The sequence below is a fragment of the Macaca fascicularis genome, chromosome 8 (assembly GCF_037993035.2).
Source record: "Macaca fascicularis isolate 582-1 chromosome 8, T2T-MFA8v1.1".
Classification (NCBI taxonomy): domain Eukaryota; kingdom Metazoa; phylum Chordata; class Mammalia; order Primates; family Cercopithecidae; genus Macaca; species Macaca fascicularis.
In genome coordinates this window covers 14,906,410-14,922,460 of record NC_088382.1, presented here as the reverse complement: position 1 = coordinate 14,922,460, position 16,051 = coordinate 14,906,410, and the positions used below count along the sequence as shown (strand labels likewise).

Genomic DNA, 16,051 nt, shown 5'->3' with positions numbered 1-16,051 from the left:
CTGTGTGGGGACGCTGCCTGGCCTAGCTCTTCTTGGGGAGGTCAGGAAAACGATGGCATGGAGGGTGTATTGGCATGAGCCGCTTGCTCAAATATGGATCCCAGGTCTGTGTGGGAGGCAAAATAGAAACTTATGTGGATATTGTCAGTAACATAGCAAATATGGGCTTCTTCCCTAGGGTGGCTGACCCTCTCATCTGCTGAGCAAAGGCCTGGCCCGGCCTTCTGGGCCTCCACAGTGAGCTTTTCCCAAGCTCTGTCCACTCCATGAAGATGGTGGGAGCCAGGGCAGACATGGGGTGTTTGTCACTTTTTTTTTTTTTTTTTTTTTTGAGACGGGAGTGTTGCTCTGTCACCCAGGCTGGAATGCAGTCGTGCTGTCTCCGCTCAATGTAACCTCCGCCTCCAGGGTTCATTCCACTCTCCTGCCTCAGCCTCCTGAGTAGCTGGGACTACAGGTGCCCGCCACTATGCCGAGCTAATTTTTTGTGCTTTTAGTAGAGACGGGGTTTCACCATGTTGGCCAGGATGGTCTCAATCTCCTGACCTCGTGTTCTGCCCTCCTCGGCCTCCCAAAGTGCTGGGATTACAGGCGCGAGCCACCGTACCTGGCCAGGTGTTTCAGTTTTTGAAAGCTACATTTAAGGAATGAAATAGACCAAACAATTACTTATTTTTGAATATTGAATACTTAGTCTACCAGAACACTTAAATGTAGTTAATGTATTTGAATAATAAGGAAGAACTTTCCCTCTGTTTCCAAAGCAAAAGTATAAACAACCTTGTACTTGGCAGGGACTTCACTCTGTTTCTAAAAAAGCCAGCAAGCACTTTTCCTGAAATAGACCCATCTCTTCTTCTGCATAGACCCTATTAACTTACATTTCTGCTGTATCCTGATGTGATAGATTATAGAAAATTTCTTGCTACTGGAACTTGCACGATGCTTTCCTTGTAAACATCAGATAGAAAGTATGGATTGTAAATCTCAGATTAGTTGCCATCCTTGGTCTTGGTAGAGCTGCCACCAACAGCCTCCATCAGTTACAACAGAGTGCATCTCCCCAGCAACCCGGCTTAGATTGCAGACCGAGCCAGGCTCACCGAGGATTCAGTGCAACGTCTTCCGAAGCTGTAGCCACTGCTCTCGGAGACTTGAGAAGCCCTCCCTTTGATGCCTGCACGTGGCTGTTCTCAGATCACAGCAGCTGCAGCAGCATCTCGGAGGATGCCGGCAGGGGTGTCCTGGGTAGTGACACCACGGGTTGGGGCCTGCAGTGTCTGAATGAAATGGGCTGTGACACCGAGCAGCCTAGAGGAGTCTGCAGCCACATTTCAAAGGTGCAGTGGCCCGAGGTGAACCCCAGAGCCCTGAGGAGCCTGGAGTTGACCTGTCATGACTCCATTGAGAGAGCTGGCTGAATTCTGTACCTGTGCGGGCAAAAGATGGCTGTTTCTGCTTGGCCCCTTCCCAGGCCAGGGCTGGGAAGGAGGTCTGCACAGCTAGTGGGAGCTTGACTCTGTTCACACTCGGGGCTGAGTCCCTCAGCTTTCTGTGAGCCCAGGGAAGGTAGACATGCCGAGCTCTCCTGGAAGAGGCCCCTGATGAGTCGAAGCTGAGCTTCAGGACCTTGTGGTGTGCGAGGCGGGTCAGAGTCGGTGCATGCTGCGTGGGGGCCCGGCTGCTGTTGTCACTAATTGGGCTCAGCAGACGCTGCCAGTGGACGTGGCTCCTGTGGTACTTGGTTTTCTCCTCACAGGAGTGGTTTCCCTGCTGTGACAGTGTCGGTGCTATGACAGGCAGCATGGCAGGAGGAAGGCACTTGTGGGGTTTTGCCCTGAGGCCCCTTTCCTCTTGAGGAACAAGAAGGGGGTTTGGAATCCTGCTTCCGGCTGCATTCCCTTGCTAGGTTCTTGGCCTCGGAGGCGGGAGAAGCTGAGTGCAGGCCTGAAGCCTGGACCCCTTCCACAGCCTCCGCGGTGCTTGTGGTGGTATGCGGGACATGGCCCTTGGAACTCCAAGCCCTACCCTGGCATGCCCGCCCATTGGGGCATCTCAGGCACCTGCTGTGTGCCAGGCTTCGTGGTGGGGTGGGTGGTAGCAAGGGCTATGGGATAGAGGGGGCACCGTACCCGGATGATGAGAAGCATCAGGGAGGCACTTGAGGCAGTCACAGCAGAGCTGAGACCTGCAAGGAGGAAACTGACTGTGGGTGTTGGGGTTCAGGGAGCTCCCTCTACCAGAGCCACAGCGGCCAGTGAGGGCAGAGTGGGGGACCGAGTCCCAGGGAAGCCATGTGCACGGTTTGCATCAGGTGTGCAGGTCTGCCGGGCTGTGCTGCCCTTCTCAGTCCTGGCTGGGCCTGGGGTCCCAGAGGGAATGGAGGGTCCTCGCATCTTCCTTTTCTTGCTTCCCTGTTGCTTCCTGGTCAAGGGATGTTTGTTTATTGTAACTCCGGCTGTTATTCTGAATATTAAGAGACGCTTCACAAAATTGTAGGGAGAGAGGGACTAGGGATTCATTTTTTTTTCTCCCCGATTTTACACGGAGGCTTCTGCTGTCCCTTAGTGTGGAGGCAGAGTGCAGATGCTCTGCAGTTATCTGTACAGGAAGAGAAGAGGTGCTGGGAAGTCACTGATCTGATCATTGCAATAGCACTGACATTTTTAAATGAGAGAATGCTGATGTCTATAATAAGCAGAGTAAAACTTCAGTAGCTTCGATATAAAGATGCCGAGATGATCTTAGAGCCACTTCGTCCGTAGATCCTTCTGCAGTGTGGAGTGTGACATCTCTACCAGCCTCTGGTCCGTGGCCGCCTGTGGGTAACTGAATGCTTGAAGTGCAAATGAGAAACTGAACTTCTAATTGCATTTAGTTTTAGTCAAATTTAAACAGCTATATGGGCCAAGCACCGTGGCTCTTGCCTGTATTCCCAGCAGTTTGGGAGGTCGAGGCATGTGGATCACATGAGGTCAGGCATTCGAGACCAGCCTGGCCAACAGGGTGAAATCCTGTCTCTACTGAAAATACAAAAAGTGAGCCGGACCTGGTGACAGGCGCCTGTAATCCCAGCTACTCGGGAGGCCGAGGCAGGAGAATCACTTGAACTCCAGAGGCAGAGGTTGCAACGAGCTGAGATTGTGCCACTGCACTCCAGCCTGGGTGACAGAGTGAGACTGTCTTAAGAAAAAACAGATTTTTAAAAACCCTGTATGCCGCTAGTTGCTTCTGTAGGAGATGCATGGTTCCAGAAGGTAGACTTTGTGTTGAGAATTCTGCAGCGTCAGGCTGAAGACAGTCTCCCTTCCTAGCAGTGTGGGCCCCTGGGCTGCTCTTCTACCAGAATGGATGGTGGCATCTCTGGGAGATATCTGTGGACTCGGATATCTGTGGATTAGTGACTTGTGTTACTCACAGATACTTAATTTTATGGGTAAATGAATACCTGGACTTGCTGCAACTTCAGGGCGAGATTCGGGGGTAGGGAGTGAAAAGTGACGAGGGGACCCAGGGCTTGTCCTGCCACCCCCAGGACCTGGTCAGGGCGCCTTCCCGTCTGAAGCCCCGGCACCTGATTGGGGCGCCCTTCCCTCCTGAAGCCCCCAGCACCTGGTCGGGGGCACCCCTCCCCTCTGAAGCCCCCAGACCCTCCTGGCCTGCGGTGCTGCTTCTCCAAATGCTGCCCTTGGCTGTTTTCGAGGAGTCACTGGCACCCGAGCAGGCTGCGTGTGTCACTTCTTCATGGATCTGGGGTGTCAGTGAAGTTCATTTTTCTCGTCTTCCTCATGTGCCACATCTCACCTGTTTGTCCGAGTTCGTGTGTGTGCATGTTGTGCGTTCTCAGGCTGTACTCAGTGCTTAGGTGACAAGAACGTCTTAGAGCAATGGACTGTCTGCTCCTAAAGGACGCTGTGTGTTAATCGAGACACGGTTTACTTGTGAGGTTTAAATTTCCTGGGTGTGTTGGAGGCAATTAGGGGGAAACAAGCTCTAAAAAAGCCCCTGGGAATGAGGAAGGCAATAATGAAAACAATAACTTTATACACACTTAGCAGTTGATTTAATTTGAAGGTGAATTTTGCATTTTGGGGACTCCTAAAGCTACTGTTCGTAGGGATTTCCTTGATGAGCTTCTTGTTTTCTGTCAAGTAGAAAGTAAAGTGGATCAGTTTTGCCTTTAATTCTGACTGACTAGAATCTACTTCCCTTTTCCCCCCATTCATGTTAGGGTGGGGATTGGACTAGAAGAGCTGTAGGATCTATTTCTGATCTTAAATGAATTTTTTCTTGACTCACTTTTATTTTATTGGTGAGCTGCTATTTCTTCCTTCAACGCACTGTTCTTTGGTTTGGGAAATGTGCTATATTTGTACCGTGCTTTAAATGTACACAATGGTTCTAAATTGCTACTTTAGATATAACATCTTAGTTAAAATGTCATCCATACATCAGGCACAGTCTGAGGCCTGGAGACCCCTCTTGTCACTTCCTTCCAGCCGTATCTCCTTCCCTGGCCACGTTGCCTCTGGCCACGTCTCCTCTCCCCACCACGTCACCTCTGGCCTCCCTTCCTGCCTTCCTTCCTCCCTCCTGGTGGCCTCCATGGCTCCTGCTGACTGCCCTCCCGAGGGTCTGTTCAAGGCTCCTTCCCCGTTTTCTGCTCCTGAGTGGGTCTCGGGGCCTGGATGTTTCCCATTCAGTTCATTATTTCCAGAGGGGCAGATGATACTACTCACAATATCCTAAACAGGCTGTGAGTCCACCATGGCTCCTAATAGCCAAGGCGGGGGGAGGGGGGTGGCTATTACTCCCCACCTCGCAGGGGGTGCCTCACTCCGGGACACAAATGCACAGCCCACTGTGCCTGTAGTTTGTCTTCTAGGAATGGACCTCTTCTTGTACGGCCTCTCAGATGAGATGAAGCAGGCCCACAGGGAGCAGCTCTTCACTGTCAGCTATAGGTGAGTGAGGAGCGGGGGAGACGGTGTCTGGGAATGGAGGCCTTAACGGCACTGACGCAGAAGCCAGTCCTCGCTGACCTCGCCTGCCTTCCCCTCGGGTTCTCGGCACTGGGAAGAGCATGCACGGCCTGGCCATACTCGGACCCGAGAACCCCAAAATCGCCAAGGACCCATCCTGGATCATCAGATGAGTGGCCCTGGCACGCCCGACTGTGCAGGAGCCCCTGAGAAAATCGGCCTCTAGAGCTGAATATGAAAAGTCAGAAATGCTACTGCTTTTTCCAAGAACATTATGTCATTCTTAAGGTTTTGCCACTGACTGGCAAGTCAGTCTTAAGAGCAACAAGGAAGACATTCATTGAAATAGTTATGCACAAAGTGCCAAAGATGCACCACATATAATTTACTTTCTACTGACAAAGGCTAGTTTTACCTCATTAGTTCTAGAATATTTAAGAATCTAAAAGGGCAACTCTGACTTAACCTCTGCTTGAGTCATTATTTTAAGTAGCATTTAGGGCCTTTATTAAAAAGCAGAAGTAGAATGAAAAGGCACACAAAGGTGTCCTACCTCCGCCTGTGCTGATTCATGAAACTGATCACACCGAGGCCCTGTGGGAGCATCCTCCTAACAGACGGAAGTTCAACAGGGCGGCTGAATGGAAGCAGTCCCTGAGAAGCAGAGGGGCTGGGGTGAGTAAGTGCTCGCTTCGTCTTTACAGAGCCAGAAAGGAAAGCCTCCACGCCAGCTCTTGGCCGTTGGACTCCGATTTCCCAAACAGCTGGTTTTTGGTGTCTCCTCTCCCTCCATACAGCTCTCCGCCCACGTTTCTGAGGTACAGCTGTGGTCTCTTGCAGTCTAGAACTGAGGCAGAAACACTGTCCCTACAGGAGGGGGGCCCACGAGGGTGGCAGGGCTGTCACCCCAGCACCCATGTCTACTCTGGCAAGAGTCATTGGAGAGTTCCAAATTAGGGCCCAGTGAGGACCGTGGCTTGGACTGGACGAGAAGCTGGCTATCAGATTTTTCAAACCCCCACCGTGGTGGTTTTAACATGCAGCTAGGATTGCAATCAAGAGGCTGAGTAGATAAGATTCATGTGTTCTCTTTTACTTTCTAAGGAGAGCAGGAGCCTGGGGTCCAGGCCCAGGGTCCTGGCCTGCTGCTCTGGATGGAAACTGACACGTGACAAATATGTAACAGTAAGTAAACATGGCATTCCCCTTGTCCTGTGTAAACTACTAGCTTTGTTCTCCTTTTATGACTTGCGCATAGTTCAGTGATCCCTATAAAAATATTTTGATAATCTTTGCCCACAAAACTGCTGAGAAAACCCTTAGTAGCCACCCTACTTGGAGTTGTAGGCAAATGTTTAATACGCACATCTGAAAGCATGAGACAGTCCACAGACAGCACACACTGGAGCTGGTGGGGCACATGGGCGGTGACAGGTGCTCACTGATTAGGTTTTAATGTCAATACCTGCATAAAGTGCTGATCAATAACTTAAGTATTACAAAAACAGATGGTCCACGGTGAGTCCAGGTTGCAGGCACGTGCAGGTGGGACTGGATTAGAGGCTCCAGGGCTGCACGTGCTGTAGCTGGCCTGAGTCTCACACGTTGTAGCTGGCCTTGTACTTGGCCAGGATCTTCATGAGGGGCCGCAGCTTGAGCCACCACCGTTCTTTGGGAATCCTGTGCCTGTGGAGGGAAGGGGGGACAGCAGTGAGGCTGGGAGATGCCACGGCCAGCACAGCAAGTGGTCTTGCCAGAAACACGGGGGTTGTAGGGTCGGCTGAATCAACTAGATGATAAAGCCAATTTCAAGATCAAACAAAACCATTGTTTTTATATTTCTAAAAATTCTTCCCAAAGACCTAGTGGTAGTTTGTTGCTCTGTCACCAGGCTGTAGAGCAGTGGTGCAATCTCAGCTCACTGCAACCTCTGCCTCCCAGGTTCAAGCGGTTTCTCCTGCCTCAGCTTCCTGAGTAGCTGGGACTCCAGGTGTGCGCCACCACGCCAGGCTACTTTTTGTATTTTTAGTAGAGACGGGGTTTCACCATGTGGGCCAGGCTGGTCTCAATCTCTTGACCTAGTGATCCACCCACCTAGGCCTCCCAAAGTGCTGGGATCTTAGGCATGAGCCACCGTGCCTGGCCAAGACCTAGTATTTTTTAACTGAGCTTCAGAAAAGCTAGTTCCTCAAACCCCTGAATGAGTTGCCGAACGCAACAGCAATGGCCATTCCCCTGTCCTGTACTCACATTGGCTGGGTTTGCTAAGGCAATAAGACCCCGACTTACCCAAAATCCATTTGGTTCTTCAGCTCTGCCACAGGTTGAAAAATAACATTTGTTTTGCTGATTCCCAGCACACAAACGGGATCATCGGTGGTCAATGTTTTTCCTATAAAAGGTTTAAAAACAGATTAACACTGCCCTGTCCCATGGGCAGCTGGGGGAGCAGAATCACGGGGTGAGATTCCTGGGCACTGTGCTGAACCTGGCCTGGAAGCCTGGGGGAGGCTGAGAACAGCTGTGCAGTGTGGCCAGCGCCCGGCCTGGGCTTGCAGAGCTCTGCTCTTGTGGGATCACCCTGATGGCTTCCTGGAAAGCAGCTTTTGTTTTTTCTCTCAGTGGAGAGAATTTTTCACTAAATAGTGGAATAAGGAAATTACCTTAAATTATGGCAAAACACTAATAAGAAATTGATGCTCACATATACACACACTGAGGCACGAGAAGCATCCGTAGCTAAATTAGCAAGAGAAAATGGATGTAGAAAGAATCAGTCAGTTCTTCAAAAAGACAAACCGATTGAAACTATTCACATCACTGTTTTTTGTAGACTGTCATTCTTCTAACTCGGACATTGGCAGTGATAATGGTTTGCCCTAATAAAAGCACACGTCTGGTATGACTGAAGAAAGCTGAGGGGGGTGGGGGTGAGAAAGATGCTGGCACAAATAACCACTCAGGAATGAGTAGGGACCAGCCACGTTGGAACCATTAACAAGAGTAATGTGTCATGTTTTCTAAAACTTTTCAGCTTATCTAAAGATTGTTAGAATATGTAAGTTACAAAACTGATTTAAGGAAAAACATGCATAGTTCTACAAACACGAACAATTCATTCAGCAGCCAAATCTTCCTCAAAACTGGAAGTTCTGATGGATGGGGTCACAAGGAGGTTGTCCTACCAAACATCCAAGAAATAGAAGACCCCACTTCAACTGTGAGGGAAACTGTGGGCTGATGCTCAGGATTTCCAGAGCAAAAAGCCTGCACAAAAGAACTTCAGGTTGAATCTAGCAGTGATAAAAGAGAACATGTCATGCACACCCAGGAATCCAAGATTGGTTAAATAGCAATGCTCAGAGACCAGCAGGAGTTAGAACATCACACGCAGCTCGGTACTGAACTGAAGAAGGAACCAGCAGCCTACTTCTCCCCGATAGGACAGCATTTTCACCAAGGCAGATGGCCTCCCTCCCCGGACCCCTTACCTCTGCCCTGGGCCTCCTTGAGTTTTGCAGTGATCCACTCCATAGCTCTGGCAGAGATTTTGGTTCCAAAGTTTCTATCAAATGGAGAAGGTGCCCCACCCTGTTGGTGGTTAGAGTCATATGAAATATCAGTTATACAGTAACACTTTGCTGTGAAATAGAAATGATGATTTCTGTTTCACAGAATTCATGTTTTTGTTTCTAAGTCTTTAGGGATAGCTGGAACAGAACAAAACAAAATCTGTGATTCCTGTAGCCTGAACTCAGCCTGTTAAGCAAAAGTATCAAGTGTTCCCCCCTGCCCAGTAAGAGAAGGGTTTTAATAAATGGAACGAGTCAACTAACCATCTCCAATATTTTAAAATCTTAAATCAAGATTTCGTAAACTCATCTGGGGTGGGGATGGGTCACAGCTTTAAGAATCTGATAACCGTTGTGGATTCTTTGACAAAGTCACACAGACGCCTACTATTTCATCATTTCAGGCGATTCATGAGCTCTCTGAAATAAGTTCACGGGCTCTGGTTTAAAAGTATAAAGAATAGGAGGTGGTGAAGGAGGAGTGCGTGGGAGTTAGGAATCCTGGACCGCTGTGTCCCAGGCTCAACTCATAACATGCGTGTGCCCGCATGCAGCTTATTCCAGGTCATTCTGATTTGAGGGTGAGTGTCAAGTATCTTACATGTCTGATAATCCTTTTTAAATCTTAGGACGCTCCAGTTTTTAACCTGATGCCATGTTTAGTTTGAATAAGCATTTCCAAGTGATGGGGGTGTCACTGTTTTCATGAAAGCTGACAGTTCCCTTAAAATCCCCATTACTCAAACCGCACCAACAAAAGAAGCCTAAAGCTGCTGCTGTTTGGCATGACTTAAAAGTTTAGATGTTTTGGCTGGGCACGGTGGGGATCACGCCTGTAATCCTGGCATGCTGGGAGGCTAAGGTGGGCGAATCACCTGAGGTCAGGAGTTTGAGACCAGCCTGGCCAACGTGGTGAAACTCCATCTCTACTGAACATACAAAAATTGGTTGGGCGTTGTAGTGGGCGCCTGTACACCCATCTACTCGGAAGGCTGAGGCAGGAGAATCTCTTGAACCTGGAAGGTGGAGGTTGCAGTGAGCCAGGATTGCACCACTGCACTCCAGCCTGGGCAACAGAGCAAGACTGTCTCAAAAAAAAAAAGTCTCCCAGCTAACTGGGAGTATGCGTATACTCCAGATTATTTTGTTGTATAGTGACAACATATGCGACACAACAAACCGACCCAGGATGTCGATTTCACCTAAGCCCGGCTAACAGGGAGTCATGAAATCTTGTGCTGTCTTGCTGTCCCACCCAGAACGTGAATCATCCCTGTGCCCTAAAGTCTCCATGCTGTCTGTGCCTCCTGCCCCTGAGTCACTCAGTAGCCGCCTTGGTTATCAGATGGTTATCAGCACCCACCCCCTCATGTATACAGGGGGCGGGTACTATCCCCAGGTCCAGGTACCCACTGGAGTCTTGGGACACATTCCCTGAGGCTAAGAGGGATGACTGTATTTCCTTCTTCCTTCATAAACATCAGGTGTTAGAGAAATGATTGCGAGATATCTAATAGAGTAAGACTATAAAGCAAAAGTTTTAGTTGTCTAAATGCAAGAAAGTCTTTAGAGCAACGCACCACAACTCTCTTCTGCATATGCCCAGTGTGTAGTGCACTCCAGCGGCAAAGAAATGACCACTCATCCAGCCCAAAGTCACCAGAACCTAAGAACCGCGGTGTGACAGTGACCGTAAGATCAGCCCTGGTCTCTCACTCACCTGAGCACAAGGCCCCTATGGATGGTGGTCTTTATTTTCTCCGTCAGGTGCTCCACATTGGACTGGAAAAGAGTATTTTGTTAATCAGACAATAAACTTATGCTAAGCACCCACTGTGTGCCAGGCCCTGCAGGGCGGGAAGTGCCAACCAAGTGTGGCGGTGAGTGTGGCCAAGGAGGTTGCAAGCTCTCACGGCTCAGGTCTCGGGGAGCCTCCCCCAGGCGGGGAGAGCACGTCTGCAGCGATGAATGCTGAGCGCAGGGCACGGTGAGCAGCCCTCATGGCAGCCACTAGAAACGCCTTCCAGAATCAACAGGGTCCCTCTGAAGACGATAATTCCGTGATTGGCCTAGCGCTCATTCACGGCTCTATTGCTCCTTATTTATTTTCATGACAATGTTCTACTCGGCGCTCTCAGCAGAAAAGAGCAAAACCCCATCTCTACTAAAAAATACAAAAAACTAGCCGGGCGAGATGGCGGGCGCCTATAGTCCCAGCTACTCGGGAGGCTGAGGCAGAAGAATGGCGTGAACCCGGGAGGCAGAGCTTGCAGTGAGCTGAGATCCGGCCACTGCACTCCAGCCTGGGCTACAGAGCAAGACTTCGTCTCAAAAAAAAAAAAAAAAAAAAAAAAAAAAAAAATATATATATATATATATATATATATATAAATTTTATAAAAGATTAAAAAAACAGTACACCTGTTTGGGGCAGCTCCATTATCATCTTATGGGACCCACTGCTGACAGAAACATCACAATGCAGTGAACGACTCCACAAGTAGTCACTTTGACACAGTGAAGAAATTCATGATTCACATGTCACATAATTAGTGACAACACCAAGGCCCTTTTTACTTGATCTATTTGGCTCAGAAACAAGTAATATCCTAACTTTTTAAAAGACAACGGTGCCGGGCACGATGGCTCACGCCTATAATCCCAGCACTTTGGAAGGCCAAGGTGGGCAGATCACGAGGTCAGGAGTTCAAGACCAGCCTGACCAACATGGTGAAACCCCATCTCTATTAAAAATACAAAAATTAGGTGGGCATGGTGGCATGCACCTGTAATCCCAACTACTCGGGAGGCTGAGGCAGGAGAATGGCTTGAACCTGGGAGTCGGAGGTTGCAGTGAGCCAAGATCGTGCCACTGCACTCCAGCCTGGGTGACAGAGCAATATGTAACATATATTTATTTATATAACTAACTAAAGACAATTGTTCAGTTGCATTTTATCTGCCAAGGCCTGTCCTCCTGCATGGAGTTTAGCAACTTTGAACACTGCAGGGTCCAGGCCTGGATTCTGCTGTGCCGTCGAAGCAAGGGCAGACCCCGGGGTCGGCGACACCCTTCCCTAAAAGAGCCACAGATGCCAAGAAACCACGGCCGTGTCTGTGTCAGTTTAGAGGCAGATGCAGCACCAAAGGCCTCAAGACTTAAAAGAAGCTGCAGCCAGCTCCAGAGCCAGTCGCAGACGTGGGTGGTGACTGTCAGTGGAGGCACTCAAATCGTTTGTGACAGAAGGGAGAAAACATTACACAACAGACTACATCAAAAAAACAAGCTTGTGTTTCACACAAGAGACTAGAAGGTGTCCTCAACCAGGCACGTCCGCCATCACCTGACACTCGGGAGAGGCACCTGGTCGATGCAAAGGGCATCAAGCGTGGCGTGTTCGGTAGCACCTCCGTCTGCATGCCCCCTCGAAAAGCAAACCACCCTAGACACGATGATTTGCTCCGCAGCACCGAGAGGATCCCAAGGGGACGGTCCCCTGAGGCCAGCCCCGTCACATACCTGCAGATCCTCAAAGTCGAAGGGCTCTTCGAAAATGTATGCGGCATCGGCTCCGGCCGCGATCCCCATGTTGGCCAGGTAGCCACAGTAGCCGCCCATGGTCTTGATGAACACGCGCCGCTTGGTTCCGCTGGCGGACTGCTTGATGCGGTCGCAGGTCTGGTCAGAGAAGAGATCAGTCACTCCAGCCCAGGGCCAGGGTGCACCCACCATCCCAGAGCTCCCCTACCAGTGAGTGCAGCAAGGCCCCACACCGCACCTGAGCATGCGGTCCCAGCATCGCACAGGGGTGAAGGGTGTGCAGCAGCCGGGATGTGCCTCGGAGTGGATGTGAACATGCCCCCCCCCCCCCCACCAGCCACCTGGAGGTGACCTCGATGACCTGTGGTGGGGACCTGGCCATCTGCCGCTCCCTTCTCCCAGGCCCCATAGGAGGAGCCTGAAAAGACGACCCCACAAGCCAGCTCACTCCATGCTGCTCTTCGACTGTCCCTGCTGAAGCAGCTTTCACCAGACGCGGACACTGTTAGGTGTGAGCTGAGAAGTTACGGGGCTGTCACCTGCCAGCTTTGTCCATGGGAACAGCTGTGCTCTTCTATTTTCTTCTGAAAAGCGTGATTTTAGAGTTGTGGCCGTCTTCCATCCATCGGTGAATGTTACATTTATAGAAACTCTACTCCAAGGCAGATGATGGTTCTTACACCCAGGCGCCTGGGGGTCTTTCGGATGCATAGGCATGAGGTCCCAGAGTGAAATGTCTGCCATCCGCCCTCCACGAGGACCCAAGCTCAGCAGGGAGAAAAACAGCAGAGAAATGCATCTGCCGCCTTCCCACCCACACTTCAGTCCGGGCTACAGCGCCCTCTTCTGGCACTCTGCAAAGCCTCTGCCTGGGCCTCAGCTCCCACCCTGGCCCCCTCCAATCTGTTCACACAGACTGGAGACCCATCTATATAAAAAGCATAAATCTGATCCAGTTCTTGGTTCATTCAAAACCCTTTGCTCACTTCAAGTACACGTTAAGCCTTTCTCTGGAATCCCTGGCCCCGCCCACTTCTGACACCAGGTCCGCTCTAGCTCCAGCCACCCCAGGTCCTCCTGGGGCCTCTGCATATGCTGGCCGCTATGTGCATCACATTCAGGCACAGTGGTGGGCGGGAGAGCAGCCCCCAAAGGAATCCCGGTCCTAATGCCTGGAACCTGGGAATGTTCCCTCATGCGGTGATAAAGGTGAATCCTGAGGACTACCCAGGTGGGCCCTAAGTGCCACCACCTGCATCGGCAGATGAGGGGTGCAGAGGCCCTGGAGTAGGATGCTGCACACCCACATGGGAGGAGGCGGTGCCAGGGAACAAGGCGTGCAAGGCCCGGGGCTCTGGGCACCTGAATGGGCCACGAGGGACTCTCCTGGAGCACACACTCTGGCCTCAGCCCATGGCTCCCGCCCTCCAGAACTGTGGGAGAGTGATGATTATTTTCCAGCCCCAGGTGTGTGGTCAGGGTCACAGCGGCCACGGGACACACACAGGCACCTTCCTCAGCTCTGACCCAGAGGGAAATGCCATTTCCTTAGGAAAACATCACCTGGTTTCTAGGACCACAAAGTTCCCTCTGTCAGGGGCTCTCGGGGCACCCCATGTCCTCTCTTCATAGAAATCACCCCGGTGTCTCTCCCTGCAGTTACCTCGTGGTTATGTGACTTGCAGTCCTCACTAGGCTGCACATTCCATGAGGGCAGGAACTGTGGGCTGGGCTTACACCACTGCACCATCAGCAGGACCCGGCCGAGCCCCCCACAGAAGGCGCTCAAGAAATGCTTGTCTCTGAATGACACAAGCACAGTATTCCCCAGCCAGCCAGCCAGCTGTCCGTCTATCCAGCCATCCGTCCGTCCATCTGGGTCAAGGGCTGATCCTGCAGGATTCCCTAACCGGCCTCCGTGGGACTCAGCCAAGAGTAAAAGGATGAAGTGGGGGTGTGGGCTTGAGACTAGGAGCCACATGAGAGTCTGTTCACTAAAGTTTAACACCCACGGGAAATTTTCACTTGAGTACTTCGAATGAAATTTCAAAGCACACTTTGTTGAATAAACACAGGCTTGATTAAACCATTCCAACCTATACTTCGTTTCTCTGGAAGATTCTTTTCCTCCCAAAATAATTGGTTGATGTATTCAAAACTGAACACGGGCTCTAGTTAGAGGGCCACTTTGCATTGTGTAGAAGCCGAGATGGGGGGAGAAACAGGCAATGGGAAGAATTCCCGTCTTTGTGCTTAGGAAGGACAGAGGACAGAAACCCGTCAAGGGTCCAAAGAACCTGTAACTGCCTTCTTGAAGGGCCAGTGCAGAATTCTGAGGGTTTCACTTTTCCACCTGTACTGGGTCTCTCTCTCATTGTGATCTAAGACTTAAGATGCAGTAAGGCTTTCAGATTTGCCCTTTGTCTTAGAGCATCCCGGGCATGGGAAGGAAAATGTGGGTGGGGCATCAGGACCTCCAGAGGCACAAAGCCTCATGGGTTATTTTTCCAACTGAATCTCCCCCACAGCCCACCCTGAGGTGGGGAATTACTGTCACTCATTCAAAGAATGACAGCTGCTTAATGGCAAAAGAATTCTGCAGGCAAAGCAGCTCTCCCAAGAGGCTGATTTGTGCCCAAACGTGTCTGAGTTCTGGTCCCGCCAGGCTGCAGCTGTGGGTGTGTGGAACAGTGGAGCCCTGACAGCTGAGCCATGCCCCCAACCGTGTGCTCCTCTGAGTGTAAATGCAGTGACAGCTGGGACGGAAGAGTCTGCCGTTGCTGGAGCTTAGATACAGCTTTCCTGAACACTCTCCTCATTACCTAGATGGCATCTGAAGCCTGAATTAGCTTCTAAAAATAGCAAGTCACTCCGGCCGTGCCTCAGGCAATTAGTCAAAGTAGCACTGACAAGAAGGCGGCCAATCCCAAGCGTGGCCCTGCGTGGACAGCAGTTGTGAGTGGCACTCGTCAGGCAGAGCCTGTGACCTCAGCCATTCTTGCCACACAATGGGATGTGCCCAGCAGACACAACCCCCTGCAAGGGCACACACACGATCCTGCTAGGAAATTCCCCAAGGAGTCCCATGGGAGCGAGAGCCCCAGGCTACAGTTCAAACATCACCAGCACTTTGCTCCATGGGTGTTAAGAAATATCAATTGGTGGTGAAAGATAAGGTGGCGTTTGCTACAGTGTTAAGGTAGAAAAAAGCCACTGACTTCTCTGTGAGAACCACCTTGCTCTGTGAATCTGCAGGGAGGCCAGTTTTCCCATGACTGGTATCCTTCACGGCAGCCGAGCCTCTGCTGAAGTCGGTGGCCAGACGGGGCAGGGGTTGGGGCTCCCATCCCTGCTACAGCAAGGGACCTGCAGCAAAGCACAGCCGCTGGCCGGGGTAGTGCTGCGCTGCGTGCCGGGTGCGAGGGTGGAAGCATATGTGGACATCTACAAGGTGCTAAAGGAGAGCGAAGCCAGCGATAGCTGGACCCTAATGGCATTCAGTGAACAGGGGTCAAGCGCGGGGGCCCAAGAAAGTCCAGGGAACGAGCCAAGGCCAGCCTCTGCGAGGCCAGCACAGCACCAGGGAAGGCGACAGGGAGAAGCCCAGGAGAGAGATGGCCCTCAACTCGAGTGGGAGGCACAGGAGGCTGCAGCCGACCTCACGACCCCTCCGCTCCCTTCCCTGCACTGGAACTCAGTTCTGAAGGAAGAACCCGGAACAGAACTGCTGTTTTCCGAGGTTCTGTGCCAAGCTGAACTAAGGAGTCTCCAAACAGGGCTGGGAGTTTCCACCGCAAACTCCGGAGCTGGTTCAGACGTGAACATCGAAGCTAAAGGCCAGCGGCTGCTCTCCAGGAGACACCCGGCGGCCAATCCACTGACATGACCCCACATGCCAAGGTGGCCACTGTCCTGTCTGCAGCCGAGTGAGGACCCTCTCTGCAGCAAAGGCCTGT

The 16,051-nt window shown here is 51.2% G+C and overlaps 1 protein-coding gene and 1 long non-coding RNA gene across 12 annotated transcripts in view; one reads left to right on the top strand and one right to left on the bottom strand.

Annotated features, from left to right (window-relative positions):
* LOC135964656 (uncharacterized) overlaps nt 1–16,051 on the top strand; it is a 75,904-nt gene that overhangs the window by 51,059 nt on the left and 8,794 nt on the right. For 3 of the 5 annotated variants that reach the window (XR_012416905.1, XR_010577174.1, XR_012416904.1), the window contains 3 exons: nt 4,874–5,800; nt 6,087–6,167; nt 10,161–14,194. This is a non-coding gene — a long non-coding RNA (uncharacterized lncRNA). Of the gene's footprint in view, nt 1–4,873; nt 5,801–6,086; nt 6,168–10,160; nt 14,195–16,051 lie in introns of those variants that run through there. The other 2 variants (XR_010577177.1, XR_010577176.1) reach the window with 2 other exon arrangements.
* The window catches only part of LOC135964655 (ATP-dependent 6-phosphofructokinase, platelet type-like), a 67,630-nt gene continuing 55,619 nt past the window's right edge, over nt 4,041–16,051 (bottom strand). For 3 of the 7 annotated variants that reach the window (XM_073999965.1, XM_065518860.2, XM_065518858.2), the window contains 3 exons: nt 12,075–12,233; nt 10,275–10,336; nt 7,552–8,573 (listed from right to left, as the gene is read on the bottom strand). In XM_073999965.1, the coding sequence (XP_073856066.1) occupies nt 8,342–8,573; nt 10,275–10,336; nt 12,075–12,233 (453 nt within the window). In that variant the 3' untranslated portion in view covers nt 7,552–8,341. Of the gene's footprint in view, nt 6,669–7,271; nt 7,375–7,551; nt 8,574–10,274; nt 10,337–12,074; nt 12,234–16,051 lie in introns of those variants that run through there. The other 4 variants (XM_073999966.1, XM_065518859.2, XR_012416902.1 and 1 more) reach the window with 3 other exon arrangements.